Source organism: Thamnophis sirtalis, unplaced genomic scaffold (assembly GCF_051295495.1).
Source record: "Thamnophis sirtalis isolate CommonGarterSnake01/CBP01778 unplaced genomic scaffold, rThaSir2_p1.2 scaffold_13, whole genome shotgun sequence".
Lineage (NCBI taxonomy): Eukaryota > Metazoa > Chordata > Lepidosauria > Squamata > Natricidae > Thamnophis > Thamnophis sirtalis.
This window is the reverse complement of record NW_028261393.1, coordinates 5108158-5136097: the sequence shown is the minus strand read 5'-3', so window position 1 is coordinate 5136097 and position 27940 is coordinate 5108158. Positions and strand designations below refer to the sequence as shown.

Below are 27940 nucleotides of genomic sequence, written 5' to 3'. Positions count from 1 at the left end.
AAGTAGCCTGCAGTGCTGCATTTAACCACTGCGCCACCTCGGCACCTCGGAGGAAACGCACAAAATGTATTTGTAACCAATGGACACGCTTTCTGGTTTTCCAATGCTTGCACACCAAAGCTGAATAAATTGGATGAAGTAGGGCAGAATTTCTCAATCACAACGCCTTTGACTTCAACCCCCAGAATTCCCCAGCCAGCTTTTGCTGGCTGGGGAATTCTGGGAGTTGTAGTCCACCCCATCTCAAAGGCACACGAGGTTGAGAAACATTGAGGTGAGAGACTAATGGGGTTCTCCTTTTGTCGTCGTCCCCGCCAGGTGCTACGACGAGTGCGCCCACGGAGAATGCAGCGGGGGCCCCAACTTCACCTGTTTGTGCGAACTAGGCTGGACCACCGAACTCATCACGGGGGCCACCCCTCCGCCCAGCGGAGTTCAGTGCAACCTGGATTGCGGGTGTCACTTCCACAGCACCTGTGACGTCAAGGGCCCCGGTTTTTGCGACGAATGCCAGAGTGAGTGTCATCCTCCCCAGCGGTTCCTTCAGAAAGCCGTTGCTGTGTCACGTTTCTGCTCTCACGGTCTTTGCGTTGGTCATTAAGCGAGTCGTTGCGGTCATGAAGTGAACCCACCATCGCTAAGTTGCCGAATGCCAGAAGCGCAGTCCCCCCCTGAGGGGAAGGGCCTGGCCGTCAGAACTTCAAGCCCGGGTTGCAATTAGTCCCCCTGGGAGGTCCGTCGGAACTCTGAGTGATTGGTCGTAAGTCGAGGCCTACCTGTAATCATTGCAGTTTGATTGCAACTCTGGGGAGCCTCGGGGGCTAAATTTTTAGGAGCGGCTGGCGGCCCCGGAAACTCAGGATGATGGGCCCTGCAACTGTTGTAGGTTAGGAACAAGGGGATTGTCCGTCTTTTGTCCCCTTCCTTTGTCTTTCACTCCACCCGTTTCTCTCCCTCTGCCCTAGACTGGACTCACGGGGAACGCTGCCACCTTTGCCGGCCAGGCAGCTACGGGAATGCCACCACGCAGAGCGGCTGCCGCCAGTGCGCTTGCCACGAGCATGGCCTGGAGGAGATGGGCTATTGCCACAGTGCCACGGGAGCCTGTTACTGCACCCCGCCCACCGAAGGGCTGCATTGTGAGCGCTGTGCCCCCGGCTACTCGGGAGACCCCAGGTGAGAAGCTGGCCGGGAATGAAGTCACATTGCCTGGAAAAGGAAGTTGAAAGGGCCTTAGTTTGGTCTGCTATCTTTTTTTCTGAAGAATAGACTTACTTCCCTCCCTCCTTTTCTGATCCCTCCTTCCTTTCTTCCTTTCCTTCCTTCCTTCCCTCCCTCCCTCCCTCCTTCCCACCCTCCTTCCCCGATCCTTTGTTCCTTCCTTTCCTGATCCTTCCTTCCTTATCTACCTCTCTCCCTTCCTGATCCTTCCATTCTTTCCTTCCTTCCCTCCCTCCCTGATCCTTTGCCTCTCCCTTCTTGATCCTTCCTTCCAATTGATTGATCCATCCTTCCTTCCTTCCCTCCTTCCCTCCCTCCCTCCCTGATCCTTTGTTCCTTCCTTTCCTGATCCTTCCTTATCTATCTCTCTCCCCTTCGGATCCTTCCTTTCTTTTCTTCCTTCCCTCCCTCCCTCCCTGATCCTTCGTTCATTCCTTCTTTGCCTCTCCCTTCTTGATCCTTCCTTCCCTGATTGATCCATCCATCCATCCTTCCTTCCTTCCTTCCTTCCTTCCCTCCCTCCCTCCCTCCCTGATCCTTCGTTCCTTCCTTTCCTAATCCTTCCTTCCTTATCTACCTCTCTCCCTTCCTGATCCTTCCTTCCTTTCTTCCTTCCTTCCTTCCCTCCCTGATCCTTAATTCCTTATTTCCTTTTTCTCCCTCCCTCCTCCCTCTCACCATCTTGCCCTCCCTGTGGCTAGTATTGGGTTGGAATTTGATAAAAGCTAATTACAGGTTAGCCTTTTTTTTTAAAAAAAAAATCACCGGTTCTAATCTGAGCAAGAACGGAAGAAAATTGTTGCCGATGCAGAAATATTTTCAAACCCGAAGGAGCCTGAAGTCCTCCTGGCTCTTTCTTTCCAATGTGAAGCTTGCCGTCTTCCCAGAATTTCTTTTCTTTTTTTAAAATAATTTTTGTTTCATAAACAACACATGCCCACACCAGTGGGAAAAAATATATATCAAAAAAGACAAAAAACAAAAAACAAGGCAGAGGGGGAAAAAAAGAAAAAAAAGAAAAAAACACAACAAGTATATGTTATAAAAAAGCTAATTTTGAATTGTATTCTTCCATCTATCAGCCTGTGTCTCTCCAGTAACAAAACCTCCTTAATCCTGTTGCCATTCGTGGATCAAGTTCTCCAAACGTCTTTATGAGCAAGTCGATACAAAAAAAATCTTTGCACCTTTTTGCTTAAGGTGCCTCTCATATAATGCTGCCGTCCTCCGTTTATTCCCCTTTTCAGCTTGTCTTTAATTCTCAGTGGTGGTATCAAAAGTTTTGCAGATGATATTTCATAAAGTATAAATTCTTTAATGCTTCTCACTCCTCCTACGCTCTGTCTTTCGAAGTAAATCTTCTGTGTGGCTGCCCCCCCCTTCAGACATTCCATCAATCTTTTAAATATCGGAGCCTGTGAGCCTGAACCCCACTTTCCCCATGGATTTTTGTTTCCTTCTTCTGCAGAAACGGCGGCATTTGCTATCAGGAATGCGTGGGGCGCACTTTGCTCCTCAACCTCTCCTCCTCTTCCTCCCTGAGCTCTCAGCGGGCTGGGGGCCCCTTCTCCAACGGGCTCTCCTACTGCGTCTGGGTCTTGTCAACCGGTGGGGACATTCATCCCTGCGGCCCCGAAGAAAGCTGTCCAACAATCACACTCACTATTCAGCCGGATACCCTCTGCATGGTAAGCGAGAGGGATAACGCACAATGTGAGTCAGGAGGACGCTAATCGAGGCAACCCATTTGGTGCAAATTTGCATTTGGGAGAAAGCAGGAGGGAGGCGAGTTACAGCTAGTCCTCGGCTTACGACCAGGTCGGAGTCCAAAATCTCTGATGCTAATCGAAACAGTTGTTGAGCTTCCCCCCCGCTTTACGACCTTTCCTGCCACCGTCGTTAAGTGAATCACGGCAGTGGTTAACAATTAAGGGACTTAATTGGCTTTCCCCATTGCTTGTCAGAAGGTCGTAAAAGAGGATCACGCGACACCCGCCCCCCCCCGAAAACGGCGACTGTCATAAATACAAATCTGTTGCCAAGCTGCACCTGAATTTTATTCGTGTGACCGTGGCCACGGTGCAATGGTCGTTAAGTGTGAAAAATGGTCATAAGTCACTTTTTTTTCAGGGCCATTTCAACTTGATCCCGAAACAGTTTGTAAGTTAGCAGATTTTTAAAATTATTTTTTCCCTTCTACAACACCTTACAGTCATTATATCAACATTGTTATGTCATCATACCTGTACATGTATATAATATTTCGCTTCTATATTTACACACCTTTATACACTGTTCTATATATATTTATATATATTGTTTGTTGCTTAATTAATGTTATTCTTGTTTTGCAGCCATTTGTACCAATTGTTCCAAATTTCATAATATTCCGACTCTTCTTTATCTTTTAATTTCAGTGTTAATTTGTCCATTTCTGCACAATCCAAAGTTTTTTTAAAATCACTAATTCGTCCGAGGGGGTATTATTTTGTTTCCAGCTTTGTGCAAATGCTATTCTGGCTGTAGTTAGCAGATGTGTTAATATTTACTTAATTTTCTTTGTATATTTCCCTTTGATTATTCCCAGTAGAAAGATTTCGGGTTTGTATTTTATCTGTTCTATAATTTCTTGCACCCATTTCCAAATTTTGGTCCAATATTCCTCTTCTCCTTCAATTCCTCCTTAGCACAACTATATCTATGTTTTTGATGGCGTCCCTGACTTCCTGGACACAGGACTGATCCAGCTGGATCGGACTCTCATTGGGGCGTTCTGCGGCCAGGGTCATCCCCGCCCCGTTACCGTCGAAGCTGTATCAGGTAAGGAAGCAGGGGGAAAAAAGAATCCGTTTGAAGTCTGTTTATTTATTAAATCGATATCCCCGTACCCATCTCACCATTGGGAAAGTCCTTGCAGCTCACCACGCCATATAAAAACAGCGAAACATTTAAAACATGAAAATTTAAGTTGGCAGGTTCTATCCTGGATGCAAAATGAGACTCTTTGGAATGCTTTGATGATATAAGGAAGGACAATATACGGAAGGCCACACTTGGAATATTTGCATCCAGTTTTGGTCTCCACGATGTAAAAAAAAGATGTGGAGACTCTAGAAAGAGTGTAGAGAAGAGCAACAAAGAGGATTAGGGGACTGGAGGCTAAAACATATGAAGAACGGTTGCAGGAACTGCGTATGTCTAGTTTAATGAAAAGAAGGAACAGGGGAGACATGATAGCAGTCTTCCAATATCTCAGGAGTTGCCCCAAAGAAGAGGGAGTCAAACTATTCTCCAAAGCACCTGAGGGCAGAACAAGAAGCAATGGGTGGAAACTAATCAAGGAGAGAAGCAACGTAGAACTAAGGAGGAATTTCCTGACAGTGAGAACAATTAATCAGTGGAACTCCTTGGCTCCAGAAGTTGTGAATTCTCCAACACTGGATGTTTTAAAGAAGATGCTGGATAGCCATTTGTCTAAAATGGGTTTCCTGCCTAGGCAGGGGGTTGGACTAGAAGACCTCCAAGGTCCCTTCCAACTCTGCTGTTGTATTGTATTATTGTACGTGGGAGAGATTGTGAAAGGAAGGACCGATTCGACTTCTCCCATCCAATTCTTATTCCTATTCTATTCCTGTTCCTAATTCTATTCCATTCCATTCTCTTGCGCCCCCACAACTCTGGGATCCTTTCCAAGGTTTGTCCTTGTTCAAACTTTCAGGCCTCCTGGTCATCTACTACGAAGCCAACTCTAGCGAGGCCTCAGGCTTCAACGCAACCTACCTGGTGCACCGTTGCCGGCCCAGCTGCCACGCCAACCAGGAATGCCAGCAGGGCCATTGTGTTTGCAAGCCTGGCTACACCGGGCCCAGCTGCAAGTTCCAGATCTGTCCCGGCAACTGCAGTGCTCACGCAGGGCAAGGACTTTGCGACCGGGTGAGTGAGTGGCGAGGACGCCTGTTTTAACAGGAGAACGAGCAGACCGTCGAAATAAACGTGCTCAGTGCAGGTCATCCTCGACTTACGACCACAGTTGAGTGCACGTTTTTGGGTTCTCGAGTGAGACGTTTGTTAAGTGAGTTTTGCCCCGTTTTATGATGGTTGTTTCAGTACCCAAATTAGGTAACATCATCAGACTAGCAATGATGATGTTACTGTTCTGACCCCCCCCCCTCCGTACGGTGAGTCACGCCGACACAAGATTACTGCTAGACAATTTATTCACAGTGAATTAACACACCGACAAGACTTTGGCAGCAACCCAGACTTCCCCAGATAAGAAATACACACAAGAGCTTCTCTAGCTTTAGTATAATAGTTGCGTCCTGCAAACAGCCTCCTCCCAAAGTATCTTCTTATATACTCTCTTGGGATGAGCCTAATCACAACCACCTGGCCCCAATTATCTTCTGTATCTCTGTAGTTGCTGTTGGCGCTTATCTGCTCGCCTTTGCCTGGCGTCCGGGACCAACTCCCTTAGCTCCTCCCCACTGCTCCAGGGCCTGACGTCAGGAACAAACTCCCTTTGGCTTTCACCGCTGCTCCATGCCTCGGGCGCCTCCTGGTGGCCAACCAGCCTCTCTGGTCCCTGCTCGGAGTCTGAACCCTGTCCAGGGTCCTCCACATCTTCCAGAGCTGACTCATAGGGCCCCTCGCTGTCGGAGTCTGCTTGCAGCTCCAACGGCCACAACACTTATCTAGTTTGGGTAACGAAGTGCCGTTTGGCTGGTATTTCAGAGACACTGAAGAGTCTCATTTGCAGCTGTGTTTAGCTGATCGGAGAGAGGGCGATGTTGATATTTGAGGGGGGGGTTCTCCCCCACGAAACCAAGGCAAGGGCAGTGCAGAACCAGCCCCACTGGTGTTCTTCCTATGGGGCTCCTTGTCTTATCTTCACTCTTTCTTCAGAGGCTGGGCCTGTGTATCTGTAGCCATCGCTTTGCTGGGGCGGATTGCACCATCCCACTCGAGGCTGACAAGATCATTTGGGAAACCTTAATTGACACCCAGCTGACCGCTGTAAGTTACCTCTGTCCTATGGAAGTAGTGCCTGCCTGCCTTCCTTCCTTCCCTCCCTAACCCTTCTTTCCTTCCTTCCCTGATCCTTTCTTCCTTCCTTCCCTCCCTCCCTAACCCTTCCTTCTTTCCTTCCTTCCCTGATCCATCCATCCATCCTTCCTTCCTTCTTTCCTTCCTTCCTTCTTTCCTTCCTTCCCTGATCCTTCCTTCCTTCCTTCCTTCCTTCCCTGATCCATCCTCCCTCCCTCCCTTCCTCCCTTCCTTCCTTCTTTCCTTCCCTAACCCTTCCTTCTTTCCTTCCTTCCCTGATCCTTCCTTCTTTCCTTCCTTCCTTCCTTCCTTCCTTCCTTCCTTCCTTCCTTCCTTCCTTCCTTCCTTCCTTCCTTCCCTAACCCTTCTTTCCTTCCTTCCCTGACCCTTCCTTATTTCCTTCCTTCCCTGATCCATCCATCCTTCCTTCCTTCCTTCCTTCCTTCCTTCCTTCCTTCCTTCCTTCCTTCCTTCCTTCCTTCCCTCCCTCCCTCCCTCCCTCCCTCTCTCCCTCCCTAACCTTTCTTTCCTTCCTTCACTGATCCTTCCTTCCTTCCCTCCCTCCCTAACCCTTCCTTCTTTCCTTCCTTCCCTCTTCCTTCCTTCCTTCCTTCCTTCCTTCCTTCCTTCCTTCCCTAACCCTTCCTTCCTTCCCTGACCCTTCCTTCCCTGATCCATCCATCCATCCTCCCTCCCTCCCTCTCAGCTTGGCTGGGACACAGGTTACAGGACCTGCCATTTTGCTGTTTTATTTTCTGATTGTCTCTGGCAAAGGTTTAACTAGAGTCCCTTTTGTTGATTGTACAATTTTTAGCGAATATTTGATAAGCCAAACCCTTTGGGGCAGAATTGCTCCAAGAACAACTGTTTTTCTTTTGTTTTTACCAAAGTTTTAAATTAATACTGGACTTCTCAGTTAAACGCTTATGGGCATTTCCTCTGTGAGATGCCCAGAGAGCTCTTCACACATACCCTTGAATCAGTCAATAAAAGAAATGTTGTGGATCTTAAAAAACTCTAGAGCTTGGGTTTTGGGGAACAAGCTCATGTCTCTTTGTGAACCTGAAGTCTCCATGATGACAGGGAACAGGATATGGCAGATCTTCATGCAAGAATTTTCGGTTTTGTGTTGAGAATGGCTGGGTCCACGCCTCATCCTTCCCTCCATAATTTGTTTTCAAGGACACAGCCAGCCGCTTCCTCCACCGTTTAGGCCACACCATGGTGGAAGGGCCTGACTCCACGCTCTGGATGTTTGGAGGCATGTCGTTGCGCGAAGGCATGCTGGGTAACGTGTACAGGTAACAGACCCTTCCATCCCTTCAAAGGGTCTTCCCTGAACCCCTGCCTGCCGCCTTTGCGGGCAATGGCAGCCAAAGGCCCTGTGACTCCCCAGGTACGCCATCGCCGAACGGCGCTGGACTCAGATGCTGGCAGGAACAGAGGACCGAGGGCCAGGCCCCAACCCCCGGTACTTCCACGCGGCGGCCTACATCTCCCCGGGCAAAGCAATGTACGTCCTCGGTGGTCTGACGGCGGACGGAGTGGCTAGCGATTTCTGGCTCCTCAACCTCACCACTTTGCAATGGAGGCTACTGCCGGTAAGATGTCCTCTAGAGTCCAGACGATGCTTTCTCGGTGGGATCCTATGAACCTTCCTTAGTCCTTCCCTGCTAGGCTAATTCCTCATCACTCCCAAGCAGTTCCCGGAGAAACAACCCTTCTACGTCCCATTCTTTGCTGCTTACACCTTCCGGTCAGTAAGTTTAGAAGATTACCGTATTTTTCAGAGTATAAGACGCACCTTTTCCCCCTCAAAAAAGAGGCTGAAAATCTGGGTGCGTCTTATATACTGAACACAGCATTTTTTTGCCTCCCAAAACCCCGCCCCCTTCACCATAATGGCCGTGCGTAGCCTTTAGGAGGCTTCCAGAGTGCTCCTGGGTGCTGGGGAGGGCAGAAATGAGCAAAGAATGGGCCATTGTTTTGCTCAATTTTAACCCCAGCAACACTATAAGCTTCCTAAAGACTATCCATGCCCTTTTATTTTACGAAAAACGGGCTGTTTTTTGCTCGTTTTTGGCCCCATGTAATTTACTCCCCCCCTGGGTATGTCATCAATCACATTCGGAGCAATTTCGCGGGTTGTAGAGATCACTCCCCTCCGGCTGCTTTGGGTAACGCTGGGAGACAGCCTTCAGAAAGATATGCCTGGAATGTGCTCCTGTCTTGGGCTGCTGTGTTGCTTCCTCGGTTTCCCCTCCCCTTTGCCTATGGCAACTGGAGAGCAGGCTAGGGATGCTTTGCGAGTTGACCAGAGTGGCTTCTTCGAACTCTACGTGTGGGTCTGGTTATTCTGACCCCAGAGAAAGGGGGAGACCGAGCCTTCCCCATTTCCTCTTAACTCTTTCGCAACTAATAATCTAGAGCTGGCTGGAGAATTCTGGGAGTTGAAGTCCACAAGTCTTAAAGTTGCCAAGTTTGGGAACCACTGATCTAGAACAGCAGAAGGGGAGAGGAGAGACTCTTTAGTTTGCTGCGTGACATCATCTTTCTGCGCAACGAAGAAAGTGAATGAGTATCCATACCAGGGGTGGGTTTCAACCGGTTCGCGGCGGTCCCTGCGAACCGGTTGGTCGGCGAACCCAGAAGTAAGTAACTTCCGGGAACGGCGAAGGGCCCGCCCGCCCGTGCTCCTTACCGGTCTTTGAAGGCTTCTGCGCTTCCACACAGGCGCATGGCACGTACAGCGCCTGCGCGATTCTCCGCGAGCAGCTGGAGCATCGCGCAGGCACTAAGATGCATGCGTGAACTACGCGCGTGCACGAGGACGCCGCCAGACCCGTTCCAACCGAACCAGTTGGAACGGGATAAGCAACCCACCACTGATCCATACCCAATCAAAAAAATCTGGGCACTGCCTTAAGTCTTCTCCGTTGATAAACACGGTTTTCCACTGTAGGGAAATCCAGAAGAAGGCCTCTAAAGGTTTTCCAGCTGGTGGTGAGCAGAGAGCCGTCTTCGGTTCAGGGCCTCTGTTTCGTCTCATAAGGCCTTCTCTCTTTTCTTCCCACCCACACTAGGACCCTCTGATCCCAGCCGTAGCTGGTCACACCCTCACGGCTCGGCGCGGCTCATCCTTGCTTCTGATTGGCGGCTACTCTCCCGAGAACGGCTTCAACAAGAAGCTGCTGGAATATAACGTGGCATCAGAGAGCTGGCACGCCGGGAACCAGGCAGGGACACCTCCAACAGGTAGGTAGAGAGGATCAGGACGGATGTCAGCAGGGGATTTGGGGGAGAGCGAGCCTAGCACTGCAGTTATTGAAAGGAAATTTCAGATAGGAACTCCAGGATCCATGACCAAGAGACGGTGGGAAAGCCAGGTCTCTTTTTTGTAAAAACCTCCAAGGAAAGGAAGCCCTCCAAATTCCCCAGAATGCATGGTAGAATAGGATTGGATTGGAATGGAAAGGAATGGAATAGAATAGAATAGAATAGAATAGAATAGAAAAAGGGAATGGAATAGAATAGAATAGAAAAAAGGAATGGAATGAAATGGAATAGAATAGAATAGAAAAAAGGAATGGAATAGAATAGAATAGAAAAATGGAATGGAATGAAATGGAATAGAATAGAATAGAAAAAAGGAATGGAATGGAATAGAATAGAATAGAAAACAGAGAACAGAGGAAATAGGAAATGAATGGAATAGAATAGAACATAGGAAATGAATGGAATGGAGTAGAGTAGAATAGAATAGAATAGAATAGAATAGAATAAATAGCAATAGCAATAGCAGTAGACTTATATACCGCTTCATAGGGCTTTCAGGCCTCTCTAAGCGGTTTACAGAGAGTCAGCATATTGCCCCCAACAACAATCTGGGTCCTCATTTTACCCACCTCGGAAGGATGGAAGGCTGAGTCAACCCTGAGCCGGTGAGATTTGAACCGCTGAACTGCTGATCTAGCAGTAGCCTGCAGTGCTGCATTTAACCACTGCGCCACCTTGGAATGGAATGGAATAGAGTAGAATAGAATAGAAAAGAAAAGAAAACAGAGAACAGAGAAAATAGGAAATGAATGGAATGGAATAGAATGAAATAGAATAGAATAGAATAGAATAGAGGAAATAGGAAATTAATGGAATGGAATAGAATAGAATAGAAGTTGCCAAGTGTTGTGGCCTGTTGACTGCCGGCCACTCCAACAGCCAAATCAGATGAGGAGGCAGCATGGGAGTCAGGGCAGCATCCAGGCAACCTGAGAGCTCCGAGGGGGAAGAGGGAAAGGAGCTGGCAGAGATAGAGACAGAGGTGGAGCCTGGGCCATCCATCAGCCCTCAGATGGAGAGTCAACAGCCCCCAGGTCTGGAGGTGGCTGATGAGGAAGAGGAGGAACAGTTGAATCCAGTGCCTGATGCACAGAAGGCAGAGGAGAGGAGAGCAGTGGAAATCTATGGGCCGGTCCTTGGGACGGAAGAGCCACCACTGCTAGCAAAGCCCCACCCTAGCTCTGAGGATAAAAGGCAGGGGGTGGAGATGAATTCATGTGGCAGACAACTATTCAGCTCCTGGCAGGACGGACTTGTTAGCCTGAGAGAGAAACTTTTTTGCCGGGGCTGCCGTCGCTCCTAATAAAGAATCAATTGCTTCAACTATAGAGGGTTTGGTGGTGTTTGGGGAGCTGGGTCAGAACACCAAGGACGAGAAACTCTAGGTAGGATTCCTCCCTACCCCCAAGCCATAAATATGGACACCTGGTACTCACAGATTTCCTTTCCAGGTCTCTACGGCCACTCGGCTGTGTACCACGAGAGCACAGATGCTGTTTACGTCTTCGGCGGCCACCGTTTCCACGTGGAGATGGTTTCAGCTTCTCCTGAGCTCTACAGCCTTTACTATCCCAACCTGACCTGGAGTTTACTGGCTCCATCCCAAGGACCAAAGGTGAGTGGAACAGCAGAACTAACACAGATGCCCAGGTGGGCTTCGGAGGGAGAACGCAGAAATTTTAGACCCCTTTAGACCGGCAGTCTCCAACCTTCTCAACTTTAAGACTTCTGGACTTCAACTCCCAGAGGTGGCTCAGTGGTTAAGACGCTGAAGTTATTGATCCGAAAGGCCGGCAGTTCTGTGGTTCGAATCCCTAACGGAGTGAGCTCCTGTTACTTGTCCCAGCTTCTGCCAACCTAGCAGTTCGAAAGCATGTGAAAAATGCAAGTAGAAAAATAGGAACCACCTTTGGTGGGAAGGGAACAGCGTTCCGTGCGCCTTTGGTGTTTAGTCATGCCGGCCACATGACCACGGAGACGTCTTCGGACAGCGCTGGCTCTTCGGCTTTGTAACGGAGATTAGCACCGCCCCCTAGAGTCGGGAACGACTAGCACACAGGTGCGAGGGGAACCTTTACCTAACTACAATCCTGGAATGGAGATTGGTAGGACCCAACTGGAAGAATGAAGCATCAATAAGGATGAGCAAATCGGAGACAAATCTCTCCATCCCTCTGCAGCCCCTGGCCCATTTCTTCCACGTGGCAGCCGTGCTGAAGGACACCATGGTGGTCATAGGAGGGCGGACCGAACGGGAGAATTTCACCAACCACGTTTTCTTCTACCAGCTGAATTGCAATACCTGGATCCTTCCCAACATCACAGGTAAAAGTACAGGCAAGCAGGTGCATACAGCTTACAACCTGGAATACGTATCTAGAATAACAAGAGTTTCATAAATACTGTTAGAAGCTCAGGATTGACCTTTGGGTTCAATACAATAGAATACAATACAATACAATACAATACAATACAATACAATACAATACAATACAACAGAAGAGTTGGAAGGGACCTTGGAGGTCTTCTAGTCCAACCCTCTGCCTAGGCAGGAAACCCTAAACCGTTCCAGACAAATGGCTATCCAACATCTTCTTAAAGACTTCCAGTGTTGGGGAATTTACAACTTCTGGAGACAATTTCTGTTCCACTGATTAATTGTTCTAACTGTCAGGAAATTTATCCTCAGTTCTAAGTTGCTTCTCACCTTCATTAGTTTCCACCCATTGCTTCTTGTTCTGGCCTCAGGGGCCTCGGAGAATAGTTTGCTTGCAGCCCCTCCGCCCCTCATTTTCACCCCCCATGGCCTCCTGCGCCGCTCTGCTATAACTCTGTTATTCTATTCTATTCTGGTTTTGCCGCCAGAGGCACCTTTGATATTTCCAAGTATTTATAGCAATAGCAATAGCAGTTAGACTTATATACCGCTTCATAGGGCTTTCAGCCCTCTCTAAGCGGTTTACAGAGTCAGCATATCGCCCCCACAGTCTGGGTCCTCATTTCACCCACCTCAGAAGGATGGAAGGCTGAGTCAACCTTGAGCCGGTGAGATTTGAACAGCCGAACTGCAGAACTGCAGTCAGCTGAAGTAGCCTGCAGTGCTGCATTTAACTACTGCGCCACCTTGGCTCTGGATCTGGCCTGTGGGCCTTGAGTTTGACACACACACACACCCGGCTCTAAAACAACGCGTTCATTTCTGTGTTTTGATTGGGGGCTGGTGCTCTTCCACCCCCCACGCCCCCCATCAGTTTTTCTCCACTGAAGACGTTGTCTCTCCTTCTCTGTAGCCGGGGCTGTAGTGGGGGAGCCCATCACCGAATCCATCGCCCACGCCATGGCTTCCACGGGAGGCCGCCTCTTCCTCTCCGGGGGCTTCAACGGGGTGGCCCTGGGGCGCATGCTGGCCCTCTCGGTGCCCCACGACCCCTGCCTGATCTTCTCCAGCCCGGAAGCTTGCAACGGCTCGAACGCCAGCTGCGTCTGGTGCCACGCCAGCTGCGTCTCTGCGGATGCGGCTGAAAGGTACGAGTGAATTCATCAACTCCTTGAGGGGTGGAGGCCTTGTTTCTCTGGATTGTGGTTGAGCTGGGGGATTTGCAACTCTGCTTTGGAGTAGCCAATCTTCCAAGGAATTTGGGAATAATCCACAGGCACCTGGGCAATTAAGAGGAGACTGGGAGTTCTAGTCCCATGAAAACTAGCTGGGTAACTTTGGGCAATCAAGAGGAGACTGGGAGTTCTAGTCCCATGAAAACTAGCTGGGTAACTTTGGGCAATCAACAGGAGACTGGGAGTTCTAGTCCCACTTTAGCCATGAAAATTAGCTGGGTAACTTTGGGCCATTCATCAGGAGATGGCGACTTCTAGTCTTATCCAAGGCGTGAAAGCCATTTGTGTGACTTTGGGCCACTCCCCAGGAGACTGGGAGTTCCAGCCCCGCTTTAGCCATAAAAGCCAGCTGGGTGACTTCGCGCCAATCCCCAGGAGACAGTGAATTCTAGTCCCACCTTAGACATGAAGCCAGCGAAGTGACCTCGAGCCAGTCACTTTCCCACAGCCCTCGGAAGGCCTCAATGGCAAATCACTTCTGGGTTAGAAATATAGCGGGCAGTTTGGTTGACCGTGGGACCTCATAGTTTCTCTTCTCTTCTTCCTGCAGGCAAGGCTGCTCCTTCGGCGGGATCTCCTGCTTTCCCACCCCACGGTCTCCGGACGAGTGTCGCCGGCTGAGAACTTGTAGCGAGTGTCTCGCCCAACATCCTCGCGCCATGGCCCACAGCCTGGGTATTCCCGTAAGTAGCAACTTGCTTGTTCTGGCAGCGATCCCACTCAGAGACCAGAGGGGGGAGAAATCATAAATGTTTTGATCCTGCACTCACGTTACTAGGAGAAGTAAGAGATTTGGGTTAATGGCAGCAAGTAGGCCCAATGTGACCAGCAACTCCCTGTAAAGAGACGATTTGGGGGTGGGGTGAATATGGGCAGTGGAGAATGGATGGCTGGGGAATTCTGGGAGTTGAAGTCCACACACTTTAGCTGGGGAACTCTTGAGAGTTGAAGTCCACATACTCTAGCTGGGGAATTCTGGGAGTTGAAGTTCACAAACTTTAGCTGGGGAATTCTGGGAGTTGAAGTCCACACACTCTAGCTTGGGAATTCTGGGAGTTGAAGTCCACACACTTTAGCTGGGGAATTCTGGGAGTTGAAATCACACACGCTGGCTAGGGAATTCTGGGAGTTGAAGTCCACACACGCTGGCTAGGGAATTCTGGGAGTTGAAGTCCACACACTTTAGCTGGGGAACTCTTGAGAGTTGAAGTCCACACACTCTAGCTGGGGAATTCTGGGAGTTGAAGTCCACACATACTGGCTAGGGAATTCTGGGAGTTGAAGTCCACACACTCTGGCTGGGGAATTCTGGGAGTTGTCAGTATTTCTTTCTGAAGAACCTCCCAAGTACATGAATGCATTTCTAGTGTCATTATTTTCCCAAGCCAGGAAAGCCATTTGGTAGTTTTGGCAAAAGCAACAGCGCCTTTCCATCGACGTTGTTCTCAACCTTGGCATCTTTAAGCTGTATGGACTTCAACTCCCAGAATCCCTCAGCCAGGCATGAATGCTGGGGGTTGAAGTCCAGGCCTCTTAAATTTGCAGAGATTGAGAAATACCGCTTTAGAGATAGGCGTGGCTTATCGGGGTAGAGAATGCAGGGAGGATGAATCCCAGCGCAGTTCGTTGAGCGACCGTTCAAAGTTAACGTCGCTGAAAAAAGTGACTTACGACCGCTTTTCACACTTACGACCTTGTAGCAATCCCATGATCACATGATCAAAATTTGGCTGCTTGGTCACTGGTTCATACTTACGACTATTGCAGTGTCCCAGAGTCACGTGATTCCCCCCCGTTGCGACCTTCTGACCAGCAAAGTCAATGGGGAAGCCCGATTCACTTAACGACCGGGCTACTAACTTTTAACAGCTCAAGCGATTCACTTAGCAACCGTGGCGAGAAAAAGGTCACAAAAATGGGGCAAAACTCACTTAGCAACGGAATGCTTGGGCTCAGTTTTTGTGGTCGTACGTCGAGGACTACCTGCAGTGGAACCCAAGTCAAGCCGCCTTCACGGCTTGAGGATTAGAACCCGTGGCTGGGTCGCAGCCGCCAGGTTTTGCGAACTGCTGTCTGTTTCCCCAGCCTTTGCCGCAGTGTAAATGGTGCACCAACTGCCCCGAGGGTGCATGTATCGGCAGCACCGGCAGCTGCACGTCGGAGAACGACTGCCGTATCAACCAGCGGGAGATCTTCGTGGCCAGCAACTGCTCGGAGATCTCCTGCGAAGCCTCCGACTGCGCCAAGTGTACGGCATCCGGGAAGTGCATGTGGACGAGGCAATTCAAGCGCACCGGTAAGGAGCCGGACCCGCGATTGGCGGAGGGGGATGGGCGAGGCAAGGGGATGAGGGAGGGGAGAAGGGAGGAGAAGGCTGCAGGGTGAGGAGCGAGGGGCAGAGGGCTCTGAGAAAGAAGTCGCTAAAAAAGGAAGACGACAGTTGGCGGTAACGATGGATTGATGATGATGATGATGATGTTATGCATTCCGTCGTCTCTGACTCTTGGCGATCCTGTGCGCCAGATCTCTCCCCGTCTTCCGATCTTGTGCTACAAGTAATCCTCGACTTAACAACAGTTCTTTTAGTGACCAAAGTTACAACGGCACTGAAAAAGTGACTCAGCGATCATTTTTCACCCCCTTAGCAACTGCACAAATGAGTCCCCAGGGTCATTTAACCGAAATTCACTTAACTACAGTGAGACTATATCTGCTGCGAACTCTGCATTGGTGACAGGAAGGGCATCGGGCCAGTAAAACACTCAGCTCCCATTCAGTTGTCCTGCCTCCACTCGGCAAGGGATTATAGCAATAGCAATAGCAGTTAGACTTATATACCGCTTCATAGGGCTTTCAGCCCTCTCTAAGCGGTTTACAGAGTCAGCATATCGCCCCCACAGTCTGGGTCCTCATTTCACCCACCTCGGAAGGATGGAAGGCTGAGTCAACCTTGAGCCGGTGAGATTAGAACCGCTGAACTGCAGATAACAGTCAGCTGAAGTGGCCTGCAGTACTGCACCCTAACCACTGCGCCACCTCGGCTCTTCAGGGTCATTAAGCGACAAAACAGACAAGTGCTTCACTTCGCTGTGGCGAGAAAGGTCGCAAAACAGGGCCAACGCTCCAGAAGCGTCTCACTTAGCAACCGAAATTTTGGGCTCAGTTGTGGTCGTAAGTCGAGGACTACCTGTACTTCTTTGAGTTTTGTTATTGCTCTGGCTGGTGTCAGCTTCGATCGTCAGGGAAGATGGGGCTGTAGATGAAGATGGAAAAAGACTGTGAAATGAGCCAGAAAGAGTTGGTGAAGGGTGGCATGGCTTGGGAAACCAGGAGAGGCTCCGTCCCAGAAGCCTTGACCCCTGGAGGTCATCTAGACATCACCCCTCTTGAGGTCCACCTTCCCAAGTTCTCCTGAACTTCTGTTCCATTTCAAGGGAGCTGGTGGAGAAGACACATCCATTCCTCCCACATCAAATCTTCCTCTTCTTCCATTCTCCATGTCCTTGTACCAGAGGCGGCTTCCTACCTATTTGGTCCAGTTCGGCCGAATAGGTAGCAACTCCGGTGGACACATGACCGTACCGGTTCTATGAGAGCCGAGGTGGCGCAGTGGTTAGGGTGCAGTACTGCAGGCCACTTCAGCTGACTGTTATCTGCAGTTCAGCGGTTCAAATCTCACCGGCTCAGGGTTGACTCAGCCTTCCATCCTTCCGAGGTGGGTGAAATGAGGACCCGGATTGTTGTTGGGGGCAATATGCTGACTCTGTAAAACCGCTTAGAGAGGGCTGAAAGCCCTATGAAGCGGTATATAAGTCTAACTGCTATTGCTATCTTGATTTTCTGTTCTGCACGTGCCCAGAACCATCTTCATTTTAAAAAAATGTAATTTTATTTGGTTTTTAATGTTGTGCACATGCGCAGGTCATTTTAAATGAAAATGCACATGCGCGGGGGGGGGGGGGCATTTTTTAAAAAATACCGAACCGGTAGTAATGGCGGCTGGAATCTACCCCTGCTTCATACTGAATATTGACTTGAGAGACCGCCTGCTGCCAATTACCTCCCACAGACCCATTAGATCTCACAGGGTCGGCCTCCTCCGGGTTCCATCTACCAGCCAATGCCACCTGGCTATTACCCGGGGGAGGGCCTTCTCTGTGCCAGCTCCGGCCCTCTGGAATGAACTCCCCGCAGGGATTCGGACCCTCACCTCTCTCCAGGCCTTCCGAAAAGCCGTCAAAACCTGGCTTTGCCGGCAGGCCTGGGGGTGATGAGTTCCCTCCCCTCTCAACATGTATGGTTGTGCGACTGTTGTTTACTTTTATTATCTGTATTTCGTTTTTATGTTCCCCCTTTTTCCCCTTTTGAATTGTTCGCCGCCCTGAGTCCTCCCGGAGAAGGGCGGCATATAAATAATAAAATTCCATTCCATTCCAATATGGTGGACGCCCATGCTTGTCTCACTGGTAGATTTGTTGGGGGGGGGGGGAGCAACCAAGGGGAAGGATCCTGGCCTTGAAAGCTCCTAATATTCACCCTTCTTCTCTTCCCCCCCCCCCGAAATCCGTAGGGGAGACCCGACGCATTCTCAGTGTGCAGCCCACCTATGACTGGACTTGCTTCAGCCACTCGCTCCTCAACGTCTCCCCGATGCCCGTGGAGTCCTCGCCCCCCCTGGCCTGCCCCACGCCGTGCCACAACCACAGCACTTGTGGGGACTGCCTCAGCTCCAAGGGGGCGGATGGGGGCTGGCAGCAGTGCGTCTGGAGTGTCAGCCTGCAGCAGGTAAATGACGTGGGGCATGTTCTGACCGCGGCTTCCCTCAAAAAGCACCTGAGAAAACCCCTTTTATGAAACAAATGTGAATTCCTCTCATTCCCATTCAGCAAAGGCCTGGCAAACAGTCTTTCAAAGGTGGATTTATGACCACAGACCTTATCTCGCTTGGAAAGCTGCCATGTAAATATTATCCAAATGAGGTGCAAGGAAAGGCTGGGCACAGAGTCTCGGAGATTCATGGACAGATCTTCACACTCCTGAAACGAACGGACGAATTGTTTCCTGCAAAAGCCCCCTCCCCTTTTGCTCCTCTTTTGTATCTTATGGGAGGGGCCATTCACTGTCCACCTGTGGCTTTACTGCCAAGTCGACCCTGATTTCTTAGCTGTTCTTTTCTTCTGGAGGCTCTACGCACGATCACACTGGGAACAGGCTCCAGCTGTTCCTCTGCCTCACTGCTGTCTAGCTCTGAAGGCAGCTGATAACTGTCAGATGGCCTTGGCCCCCTCTCTGCCTCCGACGCAGAGCCCTCCTCAGAGCCTTCCCCAGACTCCAGGACTGGCCCATCTTCCTCCCCAACCTTCTCACTGTCCGAATCTGCTGCCAGCTCCACTGGCCTCTGGCGGGCCACAACAGGGCAGCCAGCGTATGTCGATGCTGCCGGGGAGATTCTTATACAGGTGTCTCCAAATTTGGCCACTGTAAGACTGGTGGACTTCAACTCCCAGAATTCCCCAGCCCGCCATACTGGTTGGGGAATTCTGGCAGTTTGAAGTCCAGTCAGTCTTAACGGTGGCCCAATTTGGAGACACCTACTCTGATGCGTTCTGTCTCTCTCTTTCTCTCCCTCTCTCTCTTCTCTCCACAGTGTATGAGTCCAACTTACCTACCGATGCGCTGCGCGGCCGGGATGTGTGGCCGGGTGCTGAGCGGGTCGGAGAGCTGCGCTCCATCCTGTTCCCATTTCCAGCAGTGCGCTCTCTGCATCCAGCAGCCTCGGTGCGGCTGGTGCAGCTTCCGGGGAGAGAACGGCCAGGGGCGTTGCCTGGAGGGCGGGCGGAGTGGCCCTCGCCATGGTGAGCCCCTGGGCTTTGGCGGGCGCATTCTGAGAGGGGTATTGAGGGCGCACTGAGCCGTGAGAAGCAGAGGGCGAGAAAGAGAACCTGTGGTTATGGCAAGAAAGTTGGCTAGAAACCGGGAGACTGTGAGTTCTAATCCTGCCATAGGCAGGAGTCCTGGTTGGATGGCTTTGGGCCAATCACCATTTGTGCCTTGGGCACAAAAGGCAGCTGGGTCACTCTGGGCTATTCACCAGGTGATGGTCAGTTCTAGTACCACTTTAAGGGCAATAGCCAGCTGGGTGACTTTGGGCCTATTACTAGGAGATGGTGAGTTCCAGTCCCACCTTAGGCAGGAAAGTTGGCTGGGTGACTTTGGGCCAATCACCAGTACCACCTTGGGCACAAAAGCCAACTGGGTGACTTTTGGCCAATGACCAGGAGACGGTGAGTTCTAGTACCGCTTTCGGCACAAAAGCCAACTGGGTGACTTTTGGCCAATGACCAGGAGACGGTGAGTTCTAGTACCGCTTTCGGCACAAAAGCCAACTGGGTGACTTTTGGCCAATGACCAGGAGACGGTGAGTTCTAGTACCGCTTTCGGCACAAAAGCCAACTGGGTGACTTTTGGCCAATGACCAGGAGACGGTGAGTTCTAGTACCGCTTTCGGCACAAAAGCCAACTGGGTGACTTTTGGCCAATGACTAGGAGACGGTGAGTTCTAGTACCGCTTTCGGCACAAAAGCCAACTGGGTGACTTTTGGCCAATGACCAGGAGACGGTGAGTTCTAGTACTGCTTTCGGCACAAAAGCCAACTGGGTGAGTTTTGGCCAATGACCAGGAGACGGTGAGTTCTAGTACCGCTTTTGGCACAAAAGCCAACTGGGTGACTTTTGGCCAATGACCAGGAGACGGTGAGTTCTAGTACCGCTTTCGGCACAAAAGCCAACTGGGTGACTTTTGGCCAATGACCAGGAGACGGTGAGTTCTAGTACCAGTTTCAGCACAAAAGCCAACTGGGTGACTTTTGGCCAATGACCAGGAGACGGTGAGTTCTAGTTCTGTCTTAGTCAGGGAAGTTAGCTGCCTGACATTGGGCCAGTCACCAGGAGATGGTGAGTTCTAGTCCCGCTTTAGGCCCGAGAACCGACTGGGTGATTTGGGGCCAGTCCCTTTCTCTCTTAGCCCAGCCCACCTCACAGGGTTGTTGTGGGGGGAAATAAAAGGAGGAAGGAGCATCAGGTTTGTTAGCCGTGGGAGAGAAAGAGAAAAAAATAATCTATATTTAAATAGTTACATATTGGGAAGCGGCTTCCAGGATCATGTTTCTGGCCATCATTCTTTGGACATCTTTGTAAAGGGATAGCTTGGCCAGCACCTGGATGGGCAGATGGGCAGGGCTGTTGGTGGGCCTTCGCAGGGGTAGGTGGCAGCTGCCACATGCTGGCTGGAGGATTCTGGGAGTTGAAGTCCACCCAGCTGAAAGCGGCTAAGATTGAGAAACTCTGTGCCAAAGACAGGATCTCCTTCACAAATATATGGGACTTGGTGGCACAAGTGGTTAGAGTGCAGTACTTCAAGCTACTTCGGCTGTCTGCAATTTGGCAGTTTGAATCTCACCAGGCTCAAGGTTGACTCAGCCTTCCCTCCTTCCGAGGTGGGTCAAATGAGGACCTGGATTGTTTGGGGGCAAGAGGCTGACTCTGTAAACCGCTTAGAGAAGGCTGTAAAGGTTTGTGAAGTGGTATATAAGTTTAAGTGCTCTTGCTCTTCCTTTCTTCCTCTCTCCCTCCCATTCATCCATCCATCTCTCCTTCCTTCCTTCCTTCCTTCCTTCCTCCCTCCCTCCCTCCCTCCCTCCCTCCCTCCCATCCATCCATCCATCTCTCCTTCCTTCCTTTTTTCCTTCCTTCCTTCCTACCTTCCGTCCTAACTACCTTCCATCCATCTCTCCTTCCTTCCTTCCCTCCCTCCCTCCCTCCCTTCTTCCCTTCTTTCCTTCCTTCCTCCCTTCCTTCCTTCCTTTCCTTCCATCCTTAATGCAGTATTGCTGGCTAACTCTGCCCACTGCCAGCAGTTCGATCCTGGCTGGCTCAAGGTTGACTCAGCCTTTCCATCCTTCCGAGGGAGGTAAAACGAGGACCCAGATTGTTGGGGGCAAGAGGCTGACTCTGTAAACCGCTTAGAGAGGGCTGTAAAGCACTGTGAAGCGGTATATAAGTCTAAGTGCTATTGCTATTGTTATATCCCTGCAGCTCGGATTTCCCCCTCTCTCTTTCCCCCTCTGCTTTGCAGGTCTGGTGGAATTGTGCGGCCTGAATGCAGACTGGGCGTTTATGTCGTGCCCGCCCGAAAACGAATGCCTGAACGGGCACCACGACTGCAACGAGACCCAGAACTGCAGCGACCTGCCCCACAGCTACAAATGCACCTGTAAAAATGGCTACACCCTGGACAAGTTAGTGTGAAAGAAGGATGCGCCAGCCGTATTTCTAACTTTCCCCCTTTGCTCAATTGGAGGCCTCTAACAATTGGGTAATCTGACCTGGGTCGCAGAACCCAGCAGCGACCCAGGCTGGCCATGCCCCCCAAACCGGTTCCCCAGTCTCCATTGCCATTGCTGGCATCTATTTTATTAGCTTTTAATGCTCTTTTAATGGAGCACAACCGTTAAAAGTGAATTGCGCATGCACAAGCAACGCATGGCAAAATGTGCGAGCAAACCGGTACCGGTTCATGTAGGAACCCACCCCTTTTCCCTACCCAAATGAAAGTAAGTCCCTGCCCGGCGCCCACCTGTCCATCATATGATCTGGTTGTCCCCCTTCCTTCTCTTGGCAGCATTACAGGACTCTGCAAACCGGTGTGCGAGCAAGGCTGTGTGAACGGGACCTGCGTGGAACCCAATGCGTGCCAATGCCATTTTGGCTACGTGGGTCAGAACTGCTCGGTGGAATGCCAGTGTAACAAGCACAGCAATTGCCGGGGCGTGGGGGCCCAAGATCAGTGCCTGCAGTGTTTCAACAACACCATGGTGAGGAGGGTGAAGAACCACACGGGCGGGCGCGGGGCGGGTGGGCGGCGGCTGCAAAGCGGAGGGGCAACTGGAACCGTTTGGGGCTGGATTCTTAGCACGCCAGCTCTGTGGTCAGCTCCATTCTTCCCTCTCTGAAGCTGCGATGGGACGCAGGAAGGGGGTGGCTTGCCAGTAAGGGGGTGGGAGCATTCCGGAGGAGTAAGAGGCAACTCAGTCAGGATATCGTGTGTGTGTGTGAGAGAGAAAGAAGGCGAAGACAGCTCCTCCCTAATAGAGTGCAGGTAGTCCTCGGCTTAGGACCACAGTTGAGCCCGAAATGTATGTTGCTGAAAGAGACAACTAAGTGAATTTTCAACCCTTTTCACGGACCGTTCTTGCCACAGTGAGTCACCGCAGTTATTAAGGCCCTCCCCAGCTCCGTTTTTGCTAGCAGAGGCACCGCGGGCTGCTCCTTCCAGATCTAATTTCCGGATACGGCCCCTGGGTCTTGAGTTTGTCACCACCGGGGTATAGCAGTAAAGACCTCCGCTTGGAAAATCACCACGTGTCGTTCTCGGTTTTGGGCCTGGCGTAACGTCTTGCCAGTCTGAGGATTCTACTGAGGATTTACAGTATACTTTGGGAACTGTTAAGGAGGGGCCGTCCTCACCCTCTTTCTCTCACACATCATCTCTGAGCTGTGTTGCCTCTTCTTCCCGTGGAATGCTTTCCCCCCTCCCTCCTGGGAATCTTTCTGCTTGCTACTCTGTCCCAAAACAGACTCCCCCAAATTCACCCCTGGTGCTGCCCCCCGTCGTGCAAAACTCTGCCCCGTCTGTTCTTCCCCGTTAAGGGAGCACACTGTGAAAAATGCCAGCCGCTCTTCGTCGGGTCGGCCCTGAACGGCGGCTCCTGCCGTCCCTGCCACGTTTTTTGCCGAGGGAACAGCAACATGTGCATCACACGGGAAGAATACAAGCGAGCTCAGCAGGATCCCGTCCGCTTCCTCCTGGAGCCGGCCTTGGTGAGTGACAAGCATCGCCCCCCCCCCCCCTTCGACCTTGAGTTTGCTCTATAGCAGTGTTTCTCAACGTTGGCAACTTGAAGATGTCCGGACTTCAACTCCCAGAATTCCCCAGCCAGGAAATGCTGGCTGGGGAATTCTGGGAGTTCAAGTCCGGACATCTTCAAGTTGCCAACGTTGAGAAACACTGCTCTATAGTTTCAGGCTGACTGAGATGAGATTTCCCCCATCCCCCTTTGATCGTGGATCTGTGGATACGGAGAAGAGGGAGAGAAGGTGTGTGTTGTCTTTTTTCTCTTCACAGATCCCCACTTGGGTGACCGAAGGGCCTGCCGAGGACGCGGCGGTGTGTGTGAACTGCCAGAACAACAGCTTTGGAGACAAGTGTGAGAGCTGCCTACATGGCTACTTCCTGCTGGAGGGCAAATGTACCAAGTAAGACTGGGTATTTTTTTTATATACCCGTATTTTTCGGAGTATAAGACGCACCTAGCTTTTGGGGAGGAAAACAAGGGAAAAATATCTGCTTCCCAGCAATTTGCCTCCTTGCTACAAACAGCAAACAGCTCAGATGATACACACTGTTTGTAGTGTTACATTTCTGACTATACTTGTACAGATGCTGTTAAAATTGATGTGCTTTCTGGAAGTATAGTTCTTCTCTGCTATTTAAAAGAGCCGAGTTGGCGCAGTGGTTAGGGTGCAGTACTGCAGGCCACTTCAGCTGACTGTTATCTGCAGTTCAGCGGTTCTAATCTCACCGGCTCAAGGTTGACTCAGCCTTCCATCCTTCCGAGGTGGGTGAAATGAGGACCCGGATTGTTGTTGGGGGCAATATGCTGACTCTGTAAACCGCTTAGAGAGGGCTGAAAGCCCTATGAAGCGGTATATAAGTCTAACTGCTATTGCTATTGCTATATAATAGCACTGTTGCCTCGGGCGGTGACTCGCTCAACGATCAAAATCCCAGTTGCAATTGGGGTTGTAAAGTCAAGGACTACCAATATTCCCGATGTAACGAGAGGTTCCAGTGTGGTGGGTGGTGCGTTCAGAGCAATCCGTTACCTCCTCCCCTTCCTCTCCCAGGTGCCAATGTAACGGCCACGCCGACTATTGCCATGAACTGGATGGGACCGGCTGCCCGTGTCAAAACAACACTGAAACCGGAGGCTGCCAAAACAGCGCCCAGGCTGACAAAAAGGACTGCTACAAACAACAGGTAAAGCGGGGGAGGGAGGCTCTGGGTTTAGGCTGGGAGAGAGGAGGGTGTCTTTATAGGGAAGGGCCGGCCCTAGAATCAGGAGAAAGGGAAGTTCAATCAGAGGGATGAATTTAGCAGCACAAAATCAAGGGCCATTTCTCTGGACTTTGTCCTGCACCAGGGATGTCAAACTCAAAGCCCAGAGGCTGAATCCGGCCCACGAGGAGCTTATATCACCCTGCAAACAGCAAAGGACTGGTCCATAGTGCCTGCACCAGCAAAAAACCTTCTGGGATAAATGGGAGCCGAACAAAACCATTCACAAATGTTTATCGAATTAGTATGTATCTTTTATTGATGGAGTTAGTAGCGGGCAAATCCCGAAGGCCCGCCGTCACAAATAACCTGGAGCGCGTAACATTTCTTCAAAGAGGGATGGAATTCTGGAAAGGAATCGTCAATTTTACATCGGTTTTTGTGGTCTGGAGTAACAATCGGAACCACTTGTGTCCTGCGGTTGTTGAGAGCACAGCATTAAAGGCCTGCGTCAGCTTTCCAGATCCTGTTGCGCTGATCAAAGAGGAGATATAAATTTTTAAGGTCCACTAATAAGTATTAACTGGGGTGCGGGAAATGACACATACCGTTTAACCGGCATCTCTTAAAACCAGGAGTCTCCAAACTTGGCAGCTTTACGACTTGTGGACTTCAACTTCCAGAATTCCTCAGCCGGCCGGCTGAGGAATTCTGGGAGTTGAGGTCCCACAAGTCGTAAAGTTGCCAAGTTTGGAGACTCCTGGTTTTCAAATATGGCTGACAAATTGAGTAGGAAGAAAGAGTTCAAAATCGTTGGCATCGCTTCCTATAAATCTTCCGGCTGGTCTTTTTCTCCCCTTTCCGCAGTGCGCCAAATGCCGGGAATTCTTCCACGGGAATCCGGTGGGTGGCCACCAGTGCTACCGGCTGATCATCGTCGATCAGGAGAGCTGTTTCGACCCGACGTCCCAACTCAACTGCTTTCACGAGCCGAACATTAAGAACTTGCTCTTTGGACGCTCGGTTTTTTTCGGAGTCCAGCCCAAATTTACCAACGTGGACATCCGCATCACCATCGACGTGACCTTCGGTGGAGTGGACGTCTACATCTCTACCTCCTACGAAACGTTCGTGGTGGACGTCGACCGGGCGACGGGCATCCACTTGGTGAGGATTGTACCCTCGGGGGAAGAAACGCCGGTGCGCAGCAACGTGAGCCAGTCCTCCCCGCTGGTACGAGAGGCGCAGGCGCACGGCTTGATCACCTACATCACCGTGAGGGAGCAGCAGGGGGTGCTAATCGTGCGGGGCGTCCGCGATCGGGTGGTCATCACTTACCCGCACGAGATCCACGCTCTGAAATCCAGCCGCTTTTACGTCATCTTGCTGGGCATCGGCGGCAGCAGCCCGAACGTCACTGAGTCTCAGGGCCTGCTCTTTTTCCGCCAGGACCAGGCGCACATCGACCTCTTCGTCTTCTTCTCCGTCTTCTTCTCCTGCTTCTTCCTCTTCCTCTCCGTCTGCGTCTTGCTTTGGAAAATCAAGCAGTTCCTGGACTTGAGACACGAGCAACGGCGCCACTTGCAGGAAATGACCAAGATGGCCAGCCGGCCTTTCGCCAAAGTGACCATTTACTTCGAGCCGGATAATTTGGGGGCGCCGGCCGAGTTGGTTTTCCTCCCCGCTCGCCCACACAAACTCCCGTCCTTGGCAGCGGCCCAGCCCCTTCCCAGCCGCTTGAAACCCTATCACGAGGTCCCTTATCCCGTGGCCCACTTCCGCCGCTCGGAGCCCTTCCTGTCTCATCTCATGGGCTACTCGTACTCCAGCTTCCGGGTGGGGCCGATCACTTTGGAGCCCACGGATGATGGCATGGCCGGTGTGGCTACTGTCCTTTTCCAGCTACCGGGTGGGCTGCAGGCCCCCAACCGTGCTTGCCTTGGCTCTGCTCTCGTCACCCTGCGCCACAATCTCCAGGACTACTGCAGCAGCAGCCACGGCATGAGCAGCTCGCGCAAAGGACTGCTCAGCCACGAGAACCTGACGAGCATGTCCCTATGAGTTAGTGGAGAACTCCGCCCTGCTGGGGCCGAGAGGGGCTTCAGCAGTCTGCCTGGTGGAGGGGCTGAGAAGGGCAAGAACCTTCAGGAGAACAGGCGTGCAAAACCTCTCTGGCTCGTATGCCGTCGCTACAGACTTTACGGCCAGCTGGAGATGCGGCCACCAAACGGAAAAGCCAGAGATGCTCTCCGGGGCTTGTGTGCGCCTGCTCTGCTGCCCTCCTGCTTGGGAGGGTCCTCGGGCCAACTCAGTATGAATGGATGGCATCGGCCGCAGGGGTCTCGAACCTGGGTGACTTTCCGACTGGTGGACTTCAACTCCCAGAATTACAAGGCACAGTTAAAAAAAAAAAAATATTGTTTGTGGATTTCAACTCCCGGCTGGCTGAGGAATTTGGGGAGCTGAAGTCCACAAGTCGGAAAGTCGCCAAGGTTCAAGACCCCTGGTATAGGGGGAGCATGCAGGGTGGCCCTCAGCCTAGCTCTTAATGCCTGTGTTTCCCCAACACACTCAACCGAGTCCTAGTGTCTGCATTGGTCCCACATGTTCAGCTTGGTTAGTACTCACTGGTAGCTCTTCTCTGTCTTCATACGTGTGAACCCCCACCCTTTTGTTTAGCTGATGTTTCCATACAGGGTGGAAACCCCGAGGATGAAATCCACCAAGCAGACTGTGCTCGAGCTCCGGGCCAGACTTGTCCAAAAGTGAGTGTAGAGATGGAGGAAGGACGGAGTTTTCCCTTGATTGTTCACAGCCTTGCTTTTCCACCGCTGTGTAGAGAATCTACTAGATCTCAACTCGCTTGCTTTCTACCCAGTGTTGCTGCAGATCGGCCAGGACTATCAGCCGTCCCACTCCGCCGACACCCCAAAATCCCGAATCACTGTTAAACGTAGTTGGCTGACAATACTTCTCTTGGGATCAGAAGTTCGAGAAGGAGTAAAGTTGGTCTGGAATGAATCATTGTCAATCTGGAGCGTGGAAAAGCAGCTACAATCTCCTGAACAAATCGGGGGGGGAAAAGCACGTTGGGCAATTTTTCCGCCGGGCCTGTGGTTTTGTTAACACGAATGAGCTTTTGCGTTGATAGCGATCTCCCTTGCAAAATGGTTAGAAGAAGCAGATGGTGTCCCTTTGATGCCTGGGAGATAATTGTGCTTGCGGTTGTGCGTAGCCTCTTGATCTTGAAGGGCTGGTTTGTCGCGATGCCGGGCGAGTTGCCGCGTGGTGATTAAAAGTCGTTAATCCCCTGCTGGATGGGAGCGAACGAATGGAAAGCCGTTCGCAGAAGCGTGTTAATTCCAAGCAGCTAAACTGGTCGGAATTAGGGAGCTCCGCTGTTTTTTTTTTTGTTATCAAGCTGCCCTCGACGCTGCTGCGGGGAGCCAGGTGTGTCAAAAAGTTGGTGATGGAAGCGGGCAGGAAGATTTGGGGGTGGGGAGGGTTGCATGGGGTTATTGCATTCCCTGTGTGGCTGCTTCTGCCTCTTGTGTTAAGCCCTTGTTCAGCTCAGTTTGATGTTGTCATTCCTTCCCGGCAGGTAAATTT

The 27940-nt window shown here is 51.0% G+C and overlaps 1 protein-coding gene across 1 annotated transcript in view; it reads left to right on the top strand.

Annotated features, from left to right (window-relative positions):
• The window catches only part of MEGF8 (multiple EGF like domains 8), a 63232-nt gene extending 35563 nt beyond the window's left edge, over positions 1 to 27669 (top strand). The window contains exons 22-43 of the mRNA XM_087727837.1: positions 319 to 515; positions 966 to 1176; positions 2690 to 2909; positions 3909 to 4041; positions 4940 to 5154; positions 6127 to 6237; positions 7450 to 7568; positions 7664 to 7868; positions 9351 to 9522; positions 11055 to 11218; positions 11784 to 11928; positions 12894 to 13128; positions 13766 to 13898; positions 15301 to 15511; positions 17786 to 18000; positions 18863 to 19070; positions 21350 to 21512; positions 21896 to 22088; positions 22924 to 23094; positions 23399 to 23529; positions 24181 to 24313; positions 25199 to 27669. Coding sequence (XP_087583963.1) covers positions 319 to 515; positions 966 to 1176; positions 2690 to 2909; positions 3909 to 4041; positions 4940 to 5154; positions 6127 to 6237; positions 7450 to 7568; positions 7664 to 7868; positions 9351 to 9522; positions 11055 to 11218; positions 11784 to 11928; positions 12894 to 13128; positions 13766 to 13898; positions 15301 to 15511; positions 17786 to 18000; positions 18863 to 19070; positions 21350 to 21512; positions 21896 to 22088; positions 22924 to 23094; positions 23399 to 23529; positions 24181 to 24313; positions 25199 to 26392 — 4879 coding nt within the window. The 3' untranslated portion in view covers positions 26393 to 27669. The remainder of the gene's footprint in view (positions 1 to 318; positions 516 to 965; positions 1177 to 2689; positions 2910 to 3908; positions 4042 to 4939; positions 5155 to 6126; positions 6238 to 7449; positions 7569 to 7663; positions 7869 to 9350; positions 9523 to 11054; positions 11219 to 11783; positions 11929 to 12893; positions 13129 to 13765; positions 13899 to 15300; positions 15512 to 17785; positions 18001 to 18862; positions 19071 to 21349; positions 21513 to 21895; positions 22089 to 22923; positions 23095 to 23398; positions 23530 to 24180; positions 24314 to 25198) is intronic.
• Positions 27670 to 27940: the final 271 nt, after the last annotated feature.